Source organism: Myiozetetes cayanensis, unplaced genomic scaffold (genome assembly GCF_022539395.1).
Source record: "Myiozetetes cayanensis isolate MyiCay16 unplaced genomic scaffold, myiCay2020 scf1, whole genome shotgun sequence".
NCBI classification, from domain to species: Eukaryota; Metazoa; Chordata; class Aves; order Passeriformes; family Tyrannidae; genus Myiozetetes; species Myiozetetes cayanensis.
The window spans coordinates 63,559,250-63,579,436 of record NW_026086604.1 but is presented as its reverse complement, the minus strand read 5'-3'; the positions used below and the strand labels follow the sequence as shown (position 1 = coordinate 63,579,436).

Here is a 20,187-nt window from a genome sequence, read left to right as displayed (position 1 = left end):
CCCTTTGAAAACAATAGACAACTGTTCAGACTCATCACAGCGTCCCAGAGCCTATAAGAACTCTACTAGTTTTGTAGGGGTATGTTTAAAATTCTGAGATTTTCCATTGCACAGTGAGCCTCCCAGGAAGAGATATCAGACAGATGCACCTATCTGGAGTATTCCTACACAACTCTCAGTTTCTTTTTTCTTTCTTAGGATAGCATTTACAGCAATGAAGGGAGATACCTGGACACAGACAGGTTTCAGGGTCCAGTTCATGCCTAAATACCCTGATCTGGGATTTAGTTTTACCTTCAGTTCATATGGAGGGAAAAGGGACCCCAAAATTTTTAGAGATAATGAAGAGGTAAAGCTTTTATCAGGTTAGCTTTCCAGCAAGCTCCTAAGAAGCAAGCACATGCAAGGTACAAAGGCTGAGAAGATTTACCAAGAATCATACAGGGCTTCAAACAAGAACCGACATCGCTCATAAAAAATCTGCAATAGAGCTAGTGTCCTTGATAAAATGTTAAGATTTACACACAGTGGATTGGAAAGCCTGCAGGCAGAACCCTGGAATATCAGAAAGCCTGTAACAACCATCCCATCTTGTCTGAGGTCAAAAGACCACAGATGATGTGGGAATGAGCATGGTAGAACCATAAACTTCTTAGATGTACAAAAGCAGATTGTCAGACTCTTCACAGCATCTCTAAATACAGTTCTCTTTGTAAAAATAATTCTGCACTTTTCCTTCGAATCTTATGACACAAAATAACCACAGTTTCACTGAAGCTGCAGAGATGTTTGTGGGCACCACACTCCTAATGAAGGGTTGGAAATCCTTCAAATTCAAAATTAAACTTCGAAGAAAATGACTAATGCATATATCATGTATATATTTTATTGTATATATTATATATATTTATTGTGTATATATACACACACATATATATTGTATATATTATATATATTTATTGTATATATATATTTTATTGTATATTACTATAACAGGGCACAGAACAAAGCATCCCTACCCATCCTGCTGCATTCCACAGAGCAATTTGTTTTCCATGTCTCCGTAGCATAAGTTGCAAAGTAAGGTTGACAAAATGGAGCCCTGCGGAATTCCACAGGACTGTAAGTAGTACCTAATAAAGAATAAAAGAAAACAAAAAATCAAAACATGCAACAAGATCACAACAGTCATTAAATATTTTTTATTTTGAGTATAATATATTTTATTTCATTAAAAAATACACTATATGTTTGCCAGTTAGCCTCACTTATATTTGTTTGTCCTTTCATCTAGGAATCTACACATGAATCCAGAAGTTTTAAGTTAAAGAGCAAAAAAACCCCAACTAATACACATATTCCTTTCATATTAACAAACTCTAGGAACAACTATCATTAAACAAAAGAAATCTTAAAACTGATCTCAAACCACAATGTCTCCTTCAGCTGCAGGGACAGCCTTCATTTAAGCTTTTTAATTCTTTACGTTACATCTCACACAGCTTCAAAAGAAGTGTTCTTGTACAAGAAGCAAAGTGCACTGGGCAGACCTTTCAAACTATAATGTACTTATTTTCAGTTACTGCTGAGGTGTTTATCCTTTGTTTATACTTGCACAGCATGACCAGGTCAAGGAAAATATTTTCATGGGGGTTTTGGTTTTGGTTTTTTTCTTGTGGTATTTCCTCCCCCCGCAAAATAAATAGCATCTTAATTTTAGAGAAATTTCTGATGGCTTAGCCCAATAGAGCACAATCTGGTTTTATACATCCCAGCTACAGTCTAAATCACATTTATTTCCTCATTTAGCTCCTCAGGCATGAAGTTGTATTACTTCTAGTTAGGAAAAATCACTACATCTTGTGAAGTGCTAACCTTTGTTATTTGTAATTATAGTAAACCTCCCCGCGCCCTGCTTGAAAAGTTCTCTGAGGTTGTCAGTTGTCATTTTGCAAAGAAGCAAATCTTGATTTGTTTCTCAGAGTTTCAAAGAGTTCACACAGACATAGCAGAGGGAGGTTCATTAATACTTCTACTTTGTTGCTTGTGTACAGTCCATAATAACACACAGAGTAATAGTGATGTATCAAAACTAGATATGATACTGAAGACAAAGTCCTCCAAGAACTTGTGCCTTTTTTTGCGCTGGCAGCAACAGAAGGGTCATGCCTCACAAAACCCAAGGGAATTATTTTCACAACACTTCTTTGAAACAGGGAGATGTTATAATGTCCATTTCAACATTACTACATGAATGGTTTGCTGAAGCTGGACAGAATGAAATGATGAAACTGGATATCAGAGCCACAAACTACTTTTGAGCACTGATCTTACCTATGTTTTGAGTCATCTGCAAATTTTCCTAGCAGAAACTTTACTTTTTTACAGACCTTTGATAAATGTATTAAATAGTATTCAAAGACTCCTTCTAGGTTCCCAACTCAACAATCAGCATTTTTCTTCAGAACATCAAGTGAATGTTGACTGTGATAGCTTTTTGGGAACCATCAGTTAAAGAGTCTATTCATTCACTAAACTTATGTGCAGTTTTGGGTTTTTTTCTGAACAAATGAGAATAAGCTACTTAAAAGGTGTAAACTCATTCCAGTACAAACAGTATTTTTTGTTACAGTTTGACTGAATTCAAGTGCAAAGCTGGCTTTGTCAGACTGCGCTTTCTGTATAACCATTCAACTTTCCTGAAACATACTGATGTTGGTCAGTCACTCTTAAAGTCATGCCACATCAGCATTCTCATGACCCTCGCACAGTGAGTGTAAGCATCAATGCCAGAGAAACCTACAAATGCCCTTCTGTTTGCCTCCTTGAAAGCTCTTCTCCCTCTCTCTCAGTCCTTTCAGTATTCTAAAATAAAGGTATTTTTTCAAGTGCAAGAAGGTACTTGTTCTAATACACCTCGCTCTGAATTTACAAACAAAGATCACGTGAGCACTTGCTTTCTAGACATGGTAGACATTTGCCACCTACAGGTGGCATTTTACCTACACGTAAAACGTAAGCACCAACACAAGAAGAAATCTGCATTGTTATCCTCTATAACATCTGATCCTTAATTCTGGAGTTGCTAAATTTTAATTCCTATTGCTATTGCCTTTTATTTCTATTGTAATTTGCCAAATACGCAAAACCATGCAGAAAAGGTTTAATTTTACACAACAAAGACATGACTAAACAAGGTTTTTGCATGATTGGCTGGATGTCACCATTGCTTTGTCATCACTTGCTTTTTTTCACCACTACGGACCTCAACATTTTTAAGTATTTTCCTTGTGAATTACACTTAAAAGTTTTAGATTAAGAAGGTTACATATCTATGAAATAATGCATTCTGTGTATAGGTAACATCATTCAGGTAGGAAAGAGAAATTTTATTCAGTATCAATTTGATTCCAAACGCGTCACATTTTTTTTGAGCTTACTTCAAATTAATATGAAATAAAAATCTTTAAAAAATATCTATCAAAAGTCTCCTGAGTCAATTAAAAGTATCCTTAACAGAAAACACAAACAAACCAAGTATGCTATACAAAGAAAAACTAACTCTTTTTTACCTGTTTCCAATCTCCAGGACGTTGTTATGTATCATTTGAAGAAAAAAATTAAACAGGCTTGTACTCGTCTCATTAAAAGTTAAGCTCTAGAAATGGGACAAAACAAAACAAGATTTGAAACAAAAAATACAGTATAAACTTTGAAGAAGCACAGAAATCTTAAAAAGAGTAGACTATAGCAGTTCAAACCCCTAAATATGAAAAAATAAACCCTAAACCCAAGATCTGGATATACATACTAAAAAGCTGCTCACATCCAACAAGTTAATTTTTTGTTGGGTGTTCTCTCTTTTGTTTTGCATTAGGAGAAATTAACATCTTATTTAGATGTTACATTAGGAGAATGTAACATCTAAACCTACTTTTTAAAGTGCTGGTGTATTATACTGGATTATTACAATCTATGAGATCTCGCTCCTTTGGTCAGTTTCTGTCCTGTGGGACAACTTCTGTAACTGTTGTGATTAAGTTAGGATTCTGTTGAGATTTCCCAAGTCTAGATACACTCGTCAGTTCTGCTGCAAAACACCTACTTCGCCAGATATCACCAATGATTCTATGCATGACTGTCCGCCTAATACTTATGAAGCTTTTTGTGTTAAAAACCTCTAATAAAAAAAACAATTTAGAAGGGTTTGAACACCTTTAACAATGACTTTATGCAAACTAAAGTAGAATTAATTCCTACTTGAATAGATTAGACAGTAGACAAATGCACCCAACTTTTGACAGAGCTGTGTGAGATGACAACTATTTGCATCGACAAGATAACGTGATGTACCTGTGGTTCAGACACCTGGTCTGACATGATACTTTTCTCAGAATACTTTGTTCTTTTAAAATGACACACAAATTGTTTTCAAATGTAAAATACTTTTAAATAACTAAATTGTTCATGCAATATCTAGCACAGTTATCTAAATCAAACGTACACTGCAAAAAAAAACCCAAACAAAATGTACTTATACATCATCAGAGATCCATTTAGTTTTCATTTTCATCTATGTACTCATTAGGTTTTCTCCTTTTCGTAGGATCCTGGAATTGTACACCAGCCACATTGTATATTCTACTCCTACGTCTACAGATGCACAAGATCATTTTACCTGTATGTCAGAAATTACCTTATGTCAACCTTGTCATTTTCCACTGGCAGGTTTGGAAAAGAAAAATTTAAAGGGAATTATTAGCCTGTTAGAAAATACCTGTCTGGTCACCTGAAGCTCAGGTAATCTTGTATGATGATATTATTATAAACCACTATGATTTCAAGGATTAAAACACATTAAGAAACTGAGCATATCACCTACATCTATGCCTTTCTCTACCATGCTCCTTGCACGGAAGAAACTCTTGGGAACAAACACTGGCATCACAAAAATTAAAACAGAAGAATGCTTGCTTCTTACAACAAAGCCTCAGTTGGAGTAAATACAAAATACAGGTAATTCTTAACCATACTTTATTTCATTAAAAGTGAGAAATCTCTTTAAACAAACTCTAAGAGTTTCTTATTTTGTGTTGCCTTAAATGCTCTAAAGAAGTGTTCATTGTTATGATATCTTGGTAGGTAATCTTTAAAATAAACTCTTAAAAAAAATCATCTTTCTATTCTGTGAAGTTTGCTATTCAAAATGCCACATTCTTTGCTACTTGGCTTAGAATACATTTTTCTCATTCTCATGTTTTGGAGACAGCAAGTGTTGAAGTCCTTCTTTATTAGATAGTTAATTTCTCACTTGAAAGCTCTTAAAAGAAACAATGAAGTTAGGAGAAAGAAGACACTGGTTAAAATGAAAGTTTGAGACAACAGTGAGAAAATCCGGGAAAAGTCTAGAAGGACGTTTTGTCAGATTTATTGCCTGGTGCACTCCTCCCACTGAACACTGAGAGGTTGTTATAAACATCAAAGAAGAGATGACAGAAAGCTTTCTACAAAAGGTGCCGGGTAACTAGAAGAGAAGTGGTGTCACTACATAATATGTACATTCAATCAAAAATCCCAATCTTCCTCTAGTTCTTCTGTAGCTTTCTTTTTCAGTTGAAAAGAAGCCTCACAATACTTACCTGCTCAACTACTATTGCATTGTGCAATGAGGTACTCTTCTGAAGCTGGGACACGAAACGCTTCATGTCCGGCATAAAATCCTTGAAAGTAGAAACCTGCATATTTGCATAAATTGTGAAGAAATAAACAACAAAAGCAATAGAAAATTCAGTAACAGACTTTTTTATTCAGCGAAGGTCAAAGGGCCAGTTAATTTAAAACAATGATTCTGCTATTGTTAAAATGAAATGTCTCCCTCACAAATCTCTATTTCCACAACACATTTATCTTTATTCTTACTACGAGAGAGTAAAAACTTTAAATAGTACAGAGAAAAAAGAAGTTTTTCTACCTCTGGAAAATGTCGAACACTATTAAAAAAGGGTTTATGAAGTATTCAAATTGCAACTAAAAAAACCCTAAAAACAGCTATAAATAAAAAGTTTCCTTGGACCAAAATATATCTACAGCAAACAGAAGAAATCAGCAAGTCATACGTGTCTCCTATAGAACCTCCTGGCTCTTCCACTTGCGGTAATCATAATCACAGCGTAGCGCCGTATGCAGTAGACAGTTCTTTTCTCAGGCTTTAAGATTTGCGAAATCACTTCCACGAGTTTTTTGTGAGGAATGGTATCATAAGCCCTGGACACATCAGCCTGAAATACAAGAAATATCTTCCATTACGTATTTATCGGTATAGCTGCAAATATCGTGGTAGCAAATAAAAAAAAGCATATAAGTAAGGTTTTCATAGGAGGGAAATTATTGCATTATTCAGTCCAAATTCGTGACAAAACAAAAACTCATTGCTTATCTGCAAAATTCTTCCCCACTCATCAATGAGTATTCCCTTATAAGGGATATCCAAACCATCAGCTTTAGCACAGTTCAGAAGATAGCATATGCAACTTAAATCCAACACTGAACCCCTCAATCATTTAAGTTAATTGCTGATATTTTTATATGTTTAATTATTTGAAGAAACTTGCCATATGATCATGGAGGTGATATCTTAGGCTTTTGGAAAGCTGCAAACCTACATATTTTACCTTTCCTAAACTTCATATTGCAATCCTACCTCTGCTTGCATTTGTCATAGTCAAAACTGAAACTCTTCTAAAGAAGCAACAATCTTAGTATAATTATGTCAATGACATGATTCTTTGGCTTGAAAGATAATGAGACAATCACTGAAAGGATAGGATGACAACTAACATCTGAGAGACAACAGCATCATTCCACTATAATACAGATAAATGTGACATTTACATACATGTGTATACATTGCCCCAATTCAAAGCTATGAATTGAGCTCAAACACAAAATGTTGCCTGCTACACATAACAGAAAACAAACGTGTGAAGAAGAAACTCCTTCAAATTGTAGGATACGACAAGCACTTATTTTTCCAAAGTGGGAGAAGGAAGCGTTGGAAAAAAACACAAGAAGTGTTCATTTTAAACAGAAACTAATGATACTGAGATAGAATAGACCAATTTTTTAAAAGACACTGAATTTATCCAAATGCATATAGCAAGTTTTTTCTGGTTTTCATTTGGGATGATGGTTCAAAAAGCATATCCAAGCTTTTATCTTTGTCCTATTTTTTATATCCAATGTATAAATGTAATTTCAAAAATCCAGTACATGTACAGAAGCAAGAGCTTCTACATGACAGAAAGAAGGACATAAAAATACCCAAGTACAGGAAGTGGTACTGCAGGGACACCCATCCACAAAAAGCAACCAACCACCCACACTGAAAAACCAACCCGAGTCTTTGTTACGTATGCATGAAAGTTTATTTTGAAAAGGAAATAATTATGCAGTCAGATCACAGCTATTACAGTTGTAAAAGTATCTGCACAAGCTGGTTTTGAAAAGCTAGTGTAAATATGTAATTAAAAATACATACCTTTACACAGTAGAAATGAGGAATTTCACCACCAGATTCAAGAACCTTCATAACAAACTGCTTCCATGTCTTGTAGATATCATCTTTCCCAAACACAGAAGAGCCTATAAAACTGGGGTTTATAGTCCGTTCATAATTTAACACACTAAATAGATTTTTTAGTTGAGTGTTGTAATGATGCATCTAAAGAGACCAAAGAGAATCACCTTAAATTATGCTGACACATATTAAATTCTGTGAAAGACAGAGATTTCATGTTTAGATGAAGTTTGAGATTAAATTTATTTATTTACTATATTATTTTGGTCAACAGAAGCTTTCAGAAAGCCTGAATATTGCTGCAGCAACTACTTGGGAGTCATAAAACAGCCTTAGAGAATTTTCTGGTTTTTTGGTAGTTAAATCCTATGGAAAATGTTTTTGTTTCTGTACTTGACTCTTGGAAATCAACAGTTACAGAAATAAAGAGATGAACATCACCAAATAAAACTGCCACTGATTTGAAGGTAATTTCTTAAATATCATTCATTCTCTCTGCTGGAGGTAACGACTGCAACAAGAATAGCAAAAAGAACACGTGCCCTGAGACTTTATGCTAACTCCAGCTACACCATCAGCTGAGTCTCTGGAGGTACTTTATACAGGTACGATAGCAAAGATTAAATAGATTATTACGTGCACTGCACGTTCTGCCTCTGTTCCCACACTGGAGTTATTCTCAGTTTCCTTCCTATCTCCCTTACTGTGCTCAATCCAGCTTCCTTGACCTTCTTAGACCTTCTTCTGTAACACACCCAGTTCATCACTGATCAGCTCCCTGGATTGATCTGGCTCCACAGACAACTAGCCAATCAACACGCACAATTAGTATTGAGGTAAATCCCAACAAGCCAGACACATCCATCCCAAACAAAATGGGATTACTTGACAAGCCATGCCATTCTGTTACACTCATTTCCGTAAGACAGGCTTGCAAACGTGTGTGATTCTGGAACAGAAGGCTAATGGTAACTAAGCATTGGTAAGGGAGAAGTTAAGTTGTAACAGACCAATTCAGTCTTTCTGATTAGAATGTTCTGGTTGACCACATCAACACTAGTTTTATGTAACAAAACCCCTTACTCAGTTTATTAGTTGCCTACATCAAAAGCACATAAAACAATAAAGAAAATAAAAACCTTCTTTTCTCTGCTTTCCCTGCTGAATGCTTGTGCTTCAACAATACTGCTCACTTTTACTATGGGTCTTAACCCATTTAGTTTGGGAATAAACCGGAGCTTTGATGCCATAAGAACAAATTTTTTTTGCCGGACAGTTTCAATCTCCTTTGAAGACAAAGGTCGTAGATGTACTCTGGCAAAATGGTTTCTGAAATACAAATACACCCTTAGTGTAAGCAGTGGAAAAGGCGGTAAGTTAAAGCATGCAATGTCTTTATGATAACTGAAGCCAAATATTTTTCTAAGATAATACAAATACTAACCTCTGCAGAAAGTGACATGGAAATCCAGGTTTCAGAGCAATTTTACAGTATCTTAATGACAGTGTAATACAATAAGAAGGGAGTACGCGTTTCTGCTTGACGCAAATAAAACCCTCTCTTAGTTAACACAAATTAAAATTTAAGCACAGACTAGCTGAACATATTTAAACATTAGGAAAAATGCTCTATGCAAGAAGCAGGATCCTGTATATTTCTGATGGTTTCAGAAGTTTGAAAGACATTAACAAAGTCGAACAGAACCTTCTGAAAATTATGTTAAGAAAGCTCCAACGAAAGACTTATGCACCGTGATGGGCTGTTCCACTCCCAACACTTAGGGGACCTACTACTTATTAAAAGTTATAGTTAACTGAGACGCTAGGGTACATACACAACATAAGGGCATTTAGGTATCCAGGACTGACCTGATGAGCAGGTGTCAGCTGAAGTGAACAGCAGAAAACAATAAAAAACCAAAGGCTCCCAAGTCACAGTTCTGAACTGTGTAAGTTCATCTTACTGGGAAACGTGTTTCCCCCTCAAACACCCCCTCAGGATTTATGGTTCAGTGTGGCTTAGCCCAAATCAATACTTTCCCATACAATGAGTCAGGAAAAGGAGGTGGAGCAAAAGCCCTTGCTTTTAATTATGATGCAGCATTAAAGTACCCCACTTGCAACATAAAAGACCTGGCTCAATCTCCTGCACTGTTTGTATTGTTCAGAAGGGCAAAACGTGCCATGCTAAAAAGCCCTACAGTCTAGTGGTTATGGTACTCTGCTGGGAAGCAAGCCTAGGCAATTCAAGTCCCTGCAAAAGAGGAAACATGAATCTAAATTTGCATGAAGATTTTTCACATTCCTCACTGGGATGGCTAGCAAAAGGAGGCCACATTACAAAAGGCAGTCAGTGGATGGTGGAAACCTGTTAAGCATGCACTGGGAAACACCCAAGAAGGCAAGGACGCAGGTAAGAGAGGCATGGAAATAGTTTGCGTATGTCTGTATGCCTTTGTATCCCAGCACAACCCACATACAAGCTAACGATCCACTTGCTTGGGATTGTTGGGATCTGAGGTATACATCCCAGGGCCGGCAAGTTGAGTTATTACTGAGAAGGAGTTTTGAGGATTTATATATTCCAACTTTGGAATTAAATTTCTGCTACAGATGCTGCGTGAAGTAAAGCAGAAAGAACTGGTGACTGCTTTTCCACAGATAGAGATCAATATTTTTTTATAGAATTACATTCTTTCCTGAACACATAAAACTTCATCCTCTACTGCAGTATTAGGTAGATCACCAAGACAAATCAAGTGACTCCAGTTCAGTAGAAAAAAATGAATTATCAAATCTCCAGCCCATCCCTTTGTAGCTCACATTCAAAAAGGGAGAGGAAAAAATTCACAACCAACCTCAACCACTACATAAAAAAAGTAAAGACATCCTTTGAAACTGAAAACAAAGACCAGTTATTGGCAGATCTTCACTACTACCTCTGGCCAGCCGCAGAATTGCATGTAATTTTGCCTTCAGCAATGTTCATTGCTTATTTCATGGCATCTATAGCATTGCTAATGATTTTGACTGTGTGCTAATGTAGCAGCCACTGAACCGTGCTGCTCTCACTGGCACACTCACAATGCTGTTAGGCACAGGAACTTGGAGGAAGCTGAGTGGATGGTCCTGCTGTCTTTTGACATCCCACTGCAACCCGATGGGTGAGATTCAGAATTTCAGCAGCATTTTTAATCCTCAGCAGCCACTGTATATGGCAAAGGCAGGCAGAGCATGAGCCTTAAAACACATGCTGTCACCACAGCACTGCGCTTACTATTTTTAAAACATAGTTTTACATTCTTCAGGCCATGGAACTTGAAGCAACCTTATCATGAAATATTTTTTCCTTAGTAAATACTGTTCCTAATTTGGGGTATGAAGTTTGGTATAGCTTCAAAAATCAACACAAAGTTATCTGTGTGTAATGACCTGCACATTCACACCAACAATGCAGCAAGGCAAACAGAGATCCAGGTCCCCTGTCAGAACCACTGTCTGTATCCTTGAGAGGGATTCTGCACAGGATGATCTACTCATATGGACAGTCCTTCAGGAGGAGGATTTACTCCCTAATGACAAGGTTTGTCCTAGTGCAAGGATTAGCTCACAAGTAAGGTCCAGGTCGATTCAGTCCATGTTTGTTCCATTCATTCTCTTCTTCCAAAGGAGGATGCAGAAGAAATGGAAAGGAATCAATAGCTACAAATGTCTTCCTGCAAACCATCTCAGAACAATTGCTTTGAGCAGCTCCAGCTGAGAACCAGAATAATCACAGAACAGCCATTAGTGAACAACTGAGGCCACAAGATACTCCTCCAGGGAAGATGGAAGCAGCTCTACAGCCTTTGGCACTGATTCACCAACAGTGCCTGAAAACACTGGCTGGTTACAAGAGGACAGTGTTTGAACAGCATCAATATGGCCAAGGCAGCCATAAACACCTGTTTCCCAATATCTGTAACCCCCAATTTCTCTCCTCCCATGTGAAGTAGGCAGCTGACCACCTGTATGAATGCAGTAAACTGAACCACTGGCAGATATCACACTGCACTACACATTCAAAAAAGCAGTGCTGAAAGCCCTGTCAGTGAAGCTTAAGTGCAGCTGTTGGGATCAGACTAAAAGTCCTTATAAACTATGTATCCTGTATCCAACAGCAAACATCCTGTTCTTAGAACACGCCTTTGGCAAGCGCACAGCAGCACATCCTTGGAATGTTTCTCCAGCTGCAGTTCAGGAACCTCCTGAGCCAAAGGTGAGAAGGAGCTTCCTTTATGGTGGGGAAATGTGCAGGGAGGAAATCAGAAGAAACAAGATGAGCCTATATTAAGGTCTTTGAAGTGCAAAGCACCTTGGGTTTTTATGGGAAACAGGGAAGAGGGACAAAAGAGCTAAACCTCAAGTTAGTTGTTTTCTTTAAATCACATACCCCACTAAAACCAGCAGTATTTCTATTATGTAAAAATTACTTGATCGTACTTCATACCAAAAAGTAGCCTTTAAGTACATTACACCTGCATAAAACACTAATTGCAACACTAAGGCTGTTAGTTTGAAGATAAGACAAACAGAATGTGTGGGACTGAAAATTACATTCTGCTACTGCTATTTAAAGTGCATAATCTGTGCTACAACTGCAAACAAGATCGAGGCCCCATTATGTGCAAACATATATGCAAAGAGCTGCACCGGAGATATCAGTGTTGAAATCAGGGAGTGGAGGGGCAAGAGGGGAAAAAATCACACATGTAACATTGTAGACCAAGAGACCACTGCAAAAGCAAAACATTCACCATAAAGGACAGCCAGTAAAACACAAGACATCAAGTACACTCATTTTTCAGTTCCAAAGCTCTCTCAGACACCAACATTTTATAATGAAAACCTGAAAGATGCGAACTATGTAGATTGGTGCACAACACTCTCCATTAAAATTGCCTTCAGGTGTTTCCTGTTTTCTCACTTAATTGCTTAAAACTTTACCTTAAATAATGCCCTAACTTAAATTCACGCATGCATTTTTAAGACCAAAAAGCAGCATAGAATTCCACAGCTGCACTAAAAAAGCAGCTCTGTCTTCTAAATCCCTTAAAAAAAAACCCCCAAAACCACCCCTAAAATCACAAGGCTACCGTCTGAATTTTATCAGTAGAGTATTACAGGATTTCAGCAGATGTTTGGTTTTGTTGTTTCTAAATTAAGGCAGTTGAAGCAAATTGAGTATTTTTAAAATGAACTTTCACATGGATACTGTGGGATTCTATCACTATGCTTCACTCATTGCTAAAAGGTGTAAAAAATTTACTTATCAAAAACCAAAAACCTCTTCATAATGGATTTTATTACTGCAAAGGTTTATCCTACCAAAGAATTCCATATTTGCATCAATTTTCCCACATAATATATTTCTGAAATTGCAAATTGTGCATACTACAATGACAGGTTGAATTTTTTTCTGGGAAATTAAGCAAATAAAAGGAGGATAAACGGGCAACAAATTAAAGCAGAAATGTAACTTTACACTACAAAACACAGTATTTCTACATATTCCATTAATGTTTAATTAGTTTTCTTGTGTTACCTAATTCCAATGTTCTGTAACTTGCCCCAAATGAACTTTCGGTAGTAGAAAAGCATGTTTTTCTGGAACATGGTCTCGGTGATATAGAAAAATGATCTGAGCAACTCAACAATATAGATATCCATCAGCCAGTATAGGAATTTGGCCAGAAGTTCTTCACGGAAACAATGTTCATCGGCAGGAACAAAGTGATCACCTTCAATAAACAATTCAAAGGTAGTTATAGTAATTATCAACTATTTGTATGAGCAAAGAAACAGAACATACAAAAAACCCACACACAGCATTATTTCCTTAGCTTGAGGTCAGCTGAAAGAAAAGAAGCAAGTACAAACAATTACACAGCTGCCACTCCAAATCTGCACCGGCATTAACATGACCGACCCAAGCTTAAAGTACAAACACAGAAACTAATCTGCAGTGACAAACTTACACAGAGGATACAAACACATGCCATTAGTAGTCCAAAGACTTCCTTTCTTCCCCCAACATTGATTGGGCAAGACCTTTAATGCACAATGGCAAGATTATTGTGAAAGGAAAGGTAAAATAACAAGAAGCAAATCTACTACAACATAAACCTTTTTTTATAAAGGAAGCAAAAGGCTGAAAATACTTAGGTATGCTATAAAAAAAGAACAAAATTAAACAGGGATGACTTGGGGATGAGAATGATATTCAGATTTCCCAACTCCCTGAAAATTAATTTCAGGGTTAGGCTTTATTTCAGACATCCTATATAAAACCTTTTGCTGCAGTCAAAGAAAAAAAATTCAAATCACCCCAAGTCCATCTGCACTTCCTATATGTACATGGGAGAATAATTATGAACACAGAACATTCCTAACTACTGTCAAATTTAAGGCCACATAGATCTGTAATGATGTCTAAATATGGATGAGCAGGGAATAAAACCCAGGGCTACAATAATGATTTTTTTGCCAACTTCCAATCATAATTTTTCTAATTAAATTTAACCAATAGAATTTAGCGAGAGACAACAGGACATTTAAAGAAACTGTACAGAAATACTAGTTTAGCTGCATAGCACAAATCATGATTATGGCACGAATGAGTTAAGAACAGCTTAATTTTGACATAACAGAGCTGAAGCTTAACAGTGAAACTTATAAAATGGAAATAAATATCCAGTTCTCTACCTTGTTTAGTTTTTGTGCGCTTCAGGGCAGATATTTTCATGTATTTACAGCACCTAAGAAACAACTACCATAAAGAGTATTCACTTCAGCAGAAGCCAAGTAACACCAACAAAAAATGTCAGAAAACTCTTTAACTGAAGAGTTGCAATGTGCAGTTGTAATATGCAAATTAAATCAGGATGCTGTTCTGGAACTAGTACCCGTTCTGGAACTAGATTATTTGTTTAAGTTCCTGACAACAGATGTAAATGATGACTACAATTCAGGGACCTGACAAGAAACCACTACTACTGCGTTTGGAGGAAAAAAAAAAACATCTACAGTGCAGCAAAGCAATTAAATGTGTGTTTAAACTTCAATCACAATGGTTTACTTTCATGACAATTCAAATCAAGCTTATGTGTTGCTTTACCTGGAATACAGCCAGAGAACATGAGAGTGTTACCTTTTTTTAAAGATAAGATGTCCCAAATGACTGTGAACCAAGTGTATACTTTAGGATAAAACCTAGTTAAAATATTTAACTCCTCAGTATTTTGAAAGGCATGTTTTTGAACCATAGTTTCTAAATCAAGAAACAACATATTTCCAAGATTTAAGAGTTTCTTATGAAAGTGTAACTTCCCCTACTTTTGACATCAGTTCTCAAACATCAGTGCTTTAAATCTGCCTCTAACACTACAAAGAACCTGTAGTAATTTCAGCACTTGCTACACCTTTTAACAAAGGAATACCATTTTCAGCTCACATTACTGTAGGATACAAGTACAATACCAGCTAAGAATAAATACTGCAAAGATACCAGTTAAGGAAGTGCAATCCACATTTTATAGATGGAGAACAAAAGCACAGCAAAATGAATATACACATTGGATCCTACAGCAGTCAATCACAGAACAATGGCTTCAACCTAGATTTAAATCCTAGGATAGTGTCTGAAGAACAAACCTGAGGGAAGGAAGATTTATCTGTCATCTGAAAAGAGGACTAAACAGAAATGGATTCACACAGAATTTGGAGCACTCATCTCACGCCCTCATGAAAGCTTTTAGCCAGGGACCACTCAGTGAGGTGACTCCTGCACCACCAAGCACCCAGCCTGAAGCAGTGCTCAGTAAGGGTCTCTTGATCCTAGAGAAGGGCTCTAGAAGGTGACAGATGGTGACAAGCCTTTTTACAAGGGCATGCAGTGATAGAACAGGGGGTAATGGTTTTAAACTGAAAGAAAGTAGGTTTAGATTAGACGTTAGGAAGAAATTCTTCATTCTGAGAGTGATGAAGCACTAGAACAGGTTGTCCAGAGAAGTTGTGGACATCCCATTGCTGGAAGTGTTCGAAGCCAGGTTGATGGGGTTCTAAGCAACCTGGTCTAGTAGAAGGTGTCCCTGCCCACAGATGGGGTTGGAACAAGATGATATTTAAGGTTCCTGCCAACCCAAACTATTCTACGATTCTATGCTGGGCAACCCCTGTATTGAATGGGTCCCACATTCACATCTTTCTCACAGGGTTGATGTGAGGGGATAGAAAAATCCTGGGTTTTCCCACCCATAGCAGAGAAACACATGCCATTGCAACTGTCTTGATCTGCTTTTTAGTTCTTTCTGAAGGCTTACGGTGACAAACAGGCAGACTGCATTTATTCCTTATGTGCTTAGGTCATACTTCAGTAGATTTTAGTTACTGCAATTTGGATGGTAGGAGCAGATGGGAAGGAGTTTTGGTTTGCTTTTCATTTGACCCAGGTTCTGAATTCATGAAGACATCATTCTATTAAACACAATAAGCATGAACAGAAACAAGTTTTGGAAGGAAAGCAGGCTTAAGCGTTGTTCCACCACCAATTACAAACATTACTAGGTTTGCCCTCAGCAATGGTTATTTTCAGTGAACTCAGCAATTCTGACTCCAGATTCAATATCCTCCCCTTCCCACCTTAAACACAACCACCAGTCATCTGACCGCCCCATCACTTAAGTTCTTTACTATAAGAAGTACCTTTGCCTAGACGAAGCCACATGCAGTCATTCACTCTCATCTTCCACATCAACTCCTGCAACGAAAGTTTAATAAACTTCCCCCTGGAAATGAATGCTTTCACATTTTTTAGGAACCGGCACTTGTTATGGTTTGAACCCCAAAGCTCAGCAGGGATAACCTTCTCCAGGCATTCCCTCACAAACATGTACACCTGCCAGTGGCTGCTGTGCTGCTTGAGGAGCTCCCTGAGCGCTGAATCACACACCTCTCCTGGGTTTTGCTCCTCACTCTGCAACTCTCCACACACAGATTTTGCAAGAGGGGCACGTAAGTTGTCTGACACAACAGTGTGACCAGATTCACATCTGCTGCTTGTCACACATTTAGTAGGCTCTGTCCCAGACTGTCCTGCTTGCTCATGAACCTCTGCCTGATGAGGCATATTGGTTTTTCTCACACTGTCAGATATGGAAACGGGGCAATTTTTTTTCAAGAGAGCTAAGTAAGGACACTTTCCATGGTTCTCTACCAGTTTCTGAAATATAGGTCTCATTTGCCAGTAGCGTTTGGGCAATCTCTTCTTTTTCCAGCTGTGATGTGGCAGACTTTGGTTACGCCTTTGTTCCAACGGATTTTGGCTTAAGAATATAGTTTCTATAAGCCTTCTTCCACCTGTCTGACAGCCCTGCAAGCGATTCAGTGAAAATGACTTAGGAAAACATTCTTGGAAACTCCTGCGAGAATACAGAAGAGACTTCCTGTCAATGTACACCGCAGAACGCAGGAGTCTATTTGGTAACTTCTTTGCCAAATTATGTGGGGGACTTTCCCGCCTTCTGCATTTTGAAGAATTACCCTCCACAGGCTTGATTTGTACAGAATTCAACTGAGATTCACACATATGCATCTCTACTCCTTTCCTACGGGATTCTGCTTGCATTTCAATGCTGGACTTTAAAGGTTTGTTACTCTGAACTCCTTGCAGAAGAGAGCTTTCACCTGCCACAAACTTCTTCCTGTCACAAGATGTGTGAACTAAAGAAGGACCAGACACAGCACTATTACTTCTTTGAGAAATGTGGTTATTTTTAATGAGGCTTTCAGGATGTGATGCTACATACCCAGTTTCATATCTCTTGGAACTACTTCGGTTTACACGACGAGTAAGATTACAAGCCTTTTCCTCTCTTACTTTCTCCTCCACTTTTGCTCTCTTCGCTGGAATTTCAAGCTGTTCCATGTGAAGCTTCCTTTTTAGAGATGGTGCTGTAAATGACAAACATAAACTGTAGCTATTCGGTTTTTCCAGATGTTCAGTAACCATTCTGATCTGTTTGCTTGCTTTAGAAACACCTTTTGCAGAATACTGGTAACTGGATCCTAAGCTTTGTATCTTGCTATTTTTTTTATTCCTCATGCTGGAGACATTATCTTCAAGTCTTTGTCTGCATTGCCACCTATGTGACTTTGAAAGATACTTTCTATGAAAATCAAGTCTTTTCTGCACATAGTCAAGCAACCTATTACACTTATGCTTTGAGAATCTTTGTTTAACAAATACTGGGAATGAGTCTACATTTTGTGAGATAAGTTCATAAACCGGTTGCCCACAAACTTGGTAACAATTACTAGGGGGAACCAGCATAAAGATTGCACAGTGTTCTAATAAATACATCATCACATCATCCCCTATCCTGCTCAAAAGTGTTACCCACAATATGCTCATACGAAGAGTTTCTGTGGAAGTATTGGGCAGGTAGCTGTATATATTTGATAATGGTATGATGTAGAACTGAGAACTGTTTTCATCCAGTAAGGAGTATCCATATGCAAGCACGTTCTTCTTTCCTTTTTCACACAGTCTCTGCAGAACTCTTGCGATGACTTCATCCCGACTAGATAACTGAAGAAACGAAGAAAAAAGAAAATTAGCTTTTTTCACCGAGTCTTCCATAAACCACAACATACCCTTTAAATAAAAAGGCACGCAAGACACACAGCCCTCGACATAAGCTGCCAAAGCAGTATTAGTGATTCCCAAGTGCCATACAAAAAAAGAAAGACTCTTCAAGTGTACCACAAGGTGTTTACATGCAGTAACGTAAGCCTACGACTTTAAGGAAGTCTTTTTAACGTCTGCCCTTTTGATCCTGGTTTTCATGCCCAGGAAAAACCCTACACTGCTCCCCCTGGTTCCCTCAGCAACCCAGACTCCAAGGCCTTCAGGTCACTGTGCCCGTAAATACGCGCTCCTAGATCCAAGTTTGTAGGCACGCGTTCGTGGATACGTGCTCGCGCAGGCTCTAACCTCCAGGGAACTAACGCTCATTTTCTTGAGGCCTCCATTTCCTTTTATGTAGAGAAAAGTTCTACTAAACAACTCCGTACGCAGTTCTCAAACCCACTCCACAAGCCCGCGAAGGCCGCTTCCTACCGTAGCACGGCTCTGCTCGCGCAGGCGGCAGCGCCGAGAGAAAACTGCAGCCTTTCCTCTCTGAAAAGCTCCCTCTGCTTAAACGCCGACCCGCAACCCTTTCTGCCCCGCTCCCCTCTCACCTCCCAAGAGCAGGTAAAGAAAAGTGGCACTTTCCCTTTCCAGCCGCTCCCCGGCCACCCTCGGTTTGTTCACCCCGACCCCGCGGCGGAAGCGGGGAGGCAGGGGAGCCCCATGCGCGCAGACCTGTCGTGCTCTCCACCCGCTAGCGCATGAACTTTGCTCGCCCACTCCCCCAGAAGGGGGAAGGGCGGTGATCCCCCACCGCTCGCCGCCGGCTCGGGCGGGCAGCGGCCGAGGCTGTGCGGGAGCAGGCGAGGCCCGGCGGGCAGCGGCCACGAGGGACCAGGGGCCGCCGCCGCCGCCGCCGCGCTCACATGGAGGGCAGGAAGCGGCCCCCCGGGAAAGCCCCCGCCGCCGCCCGGGCCCCCGGCAGGGCTCTCGCCGCCCGGCGACGGCTGCGCTGCCGCGGCCGCCCCTCGCCCCCCGGGCTCCTTCCTACCTGCTGGAAGGTGAAGGGCCGGGGGATGGCGCGGGCGCCTCGGGGGACGCACACCAGGCACTGCTCCACGAAGGTGCGGTAGCAGGGGGTGTCGTCGCCCCGCAGCACCTGGGCGTCCCCGGCGCCGCTCTCCCCCAGCCGCTGGATGAAGGTCTCCAGCGGGGTGGCCTCGGCGTACCAGCCGCGCAGCGCGGACACCACGGCCGCGAAGGGCTCCGTGCCCGCCATGTTGCGGCCAAGGAGCACGCGGGGTCTCCGGGGGCGCACGGAGCTGCTCCCGCCCCGACCCCTCCGCTCCGCTCCGCCACCCCGCCGCCGGGCAACGGGGAGCTGCCGCTCAACGAATAAACAGATGAACAAATTAAAGTATTAACGGAGAGGGAGGGAAAAACGATTCAATAAATCGGAGAAAACGCCCTCGCACACCCGCACCGCCCGCGCGCCCCCAACGTGGCCGAGGAGGGGCGGTGGCCGCGCCGGGCGGGGCGGGGCGGGGCGGGCCGAGAGGCCGCTGTCCAGCTCCGCCGATCGGGAACGATGCGCTTGGATTCCCCGCCAAGTTTTGTTTTGTTTGTTTGTTTGTGTGTGTGTTTTGTTTGGTTTTTTTTTTTAATTTTTTTTTTTTTTTCAGGATCATCACTCCGCTGAGGATCTGTCTGAAAACGGGAGCCGCTGTAGGAGAGGTTATGGTGGAGATGAGCAGAGTAAACCCTGAAAATACCCGAGTGGGCTGGTCCTGGGTTTCTCGCCAGACTCATGAATTAAGAAGCCAAATCACTTGTGGTAGTGTGTGACCTACTACTCGGAATTTTTCTTAGCATCTGAAGACTTCGTGGTGGAAAACTTGATGCCAGACTGTGAGAGGGACTGCAATGGAATTCTGGGGAACTG

The 20,187-nt window shown here is 39.7% G+C and overlaps 1 protein-coding gene across 1 annotated transcript in view; it reads right to left on the bottom strand.

Annotated features, from left to right (window-relative positions):
- Positions 1-19,524, bottom strand: part of TERT (telomerase reverse transcriptase) — a 30,199-nt gene extending 10,675 nt beyond the window's left edge. Inside the window, exons 1-9 of the mRNA XM_050326357.1 lie at positions 19,297-19,524; positions 16,319-18,203; positions 13,161-13,356; positions 8,716-8,905; positions 7,538-7,720; positions 6,117-6,278; positions 5,640-5,735; positions 3,573-3,658; positions 1,020-1,133 (exon numbers count right to left, since the gene is read on the bottom strand). Coding sequence (XP_050182314.1) covers positions 1,020-1,133; positions 3,573-3,658; positions 5,640-5,735; positions 6,117-6,278; positions 7,538-7,720; positions 8,716-8,905; positions 13,161-13,356; positions 16,319-18,203; positions 19,297-19,524 — 3,140 coding nt within the window. The remainder of the gene's footprint in view (positions 1-1,019; positions 1,134-3,572; positions 3,659-5,639; positions 5,736-6,116; positions 6,279-7,537; positions 7,721-8,715; positions 8,906-13,160; positions 13,357-16,318; positions 18,204-19,296) is intronic.
- Positions 19,525-20,187: the final 663 nt, after the last annotated feature.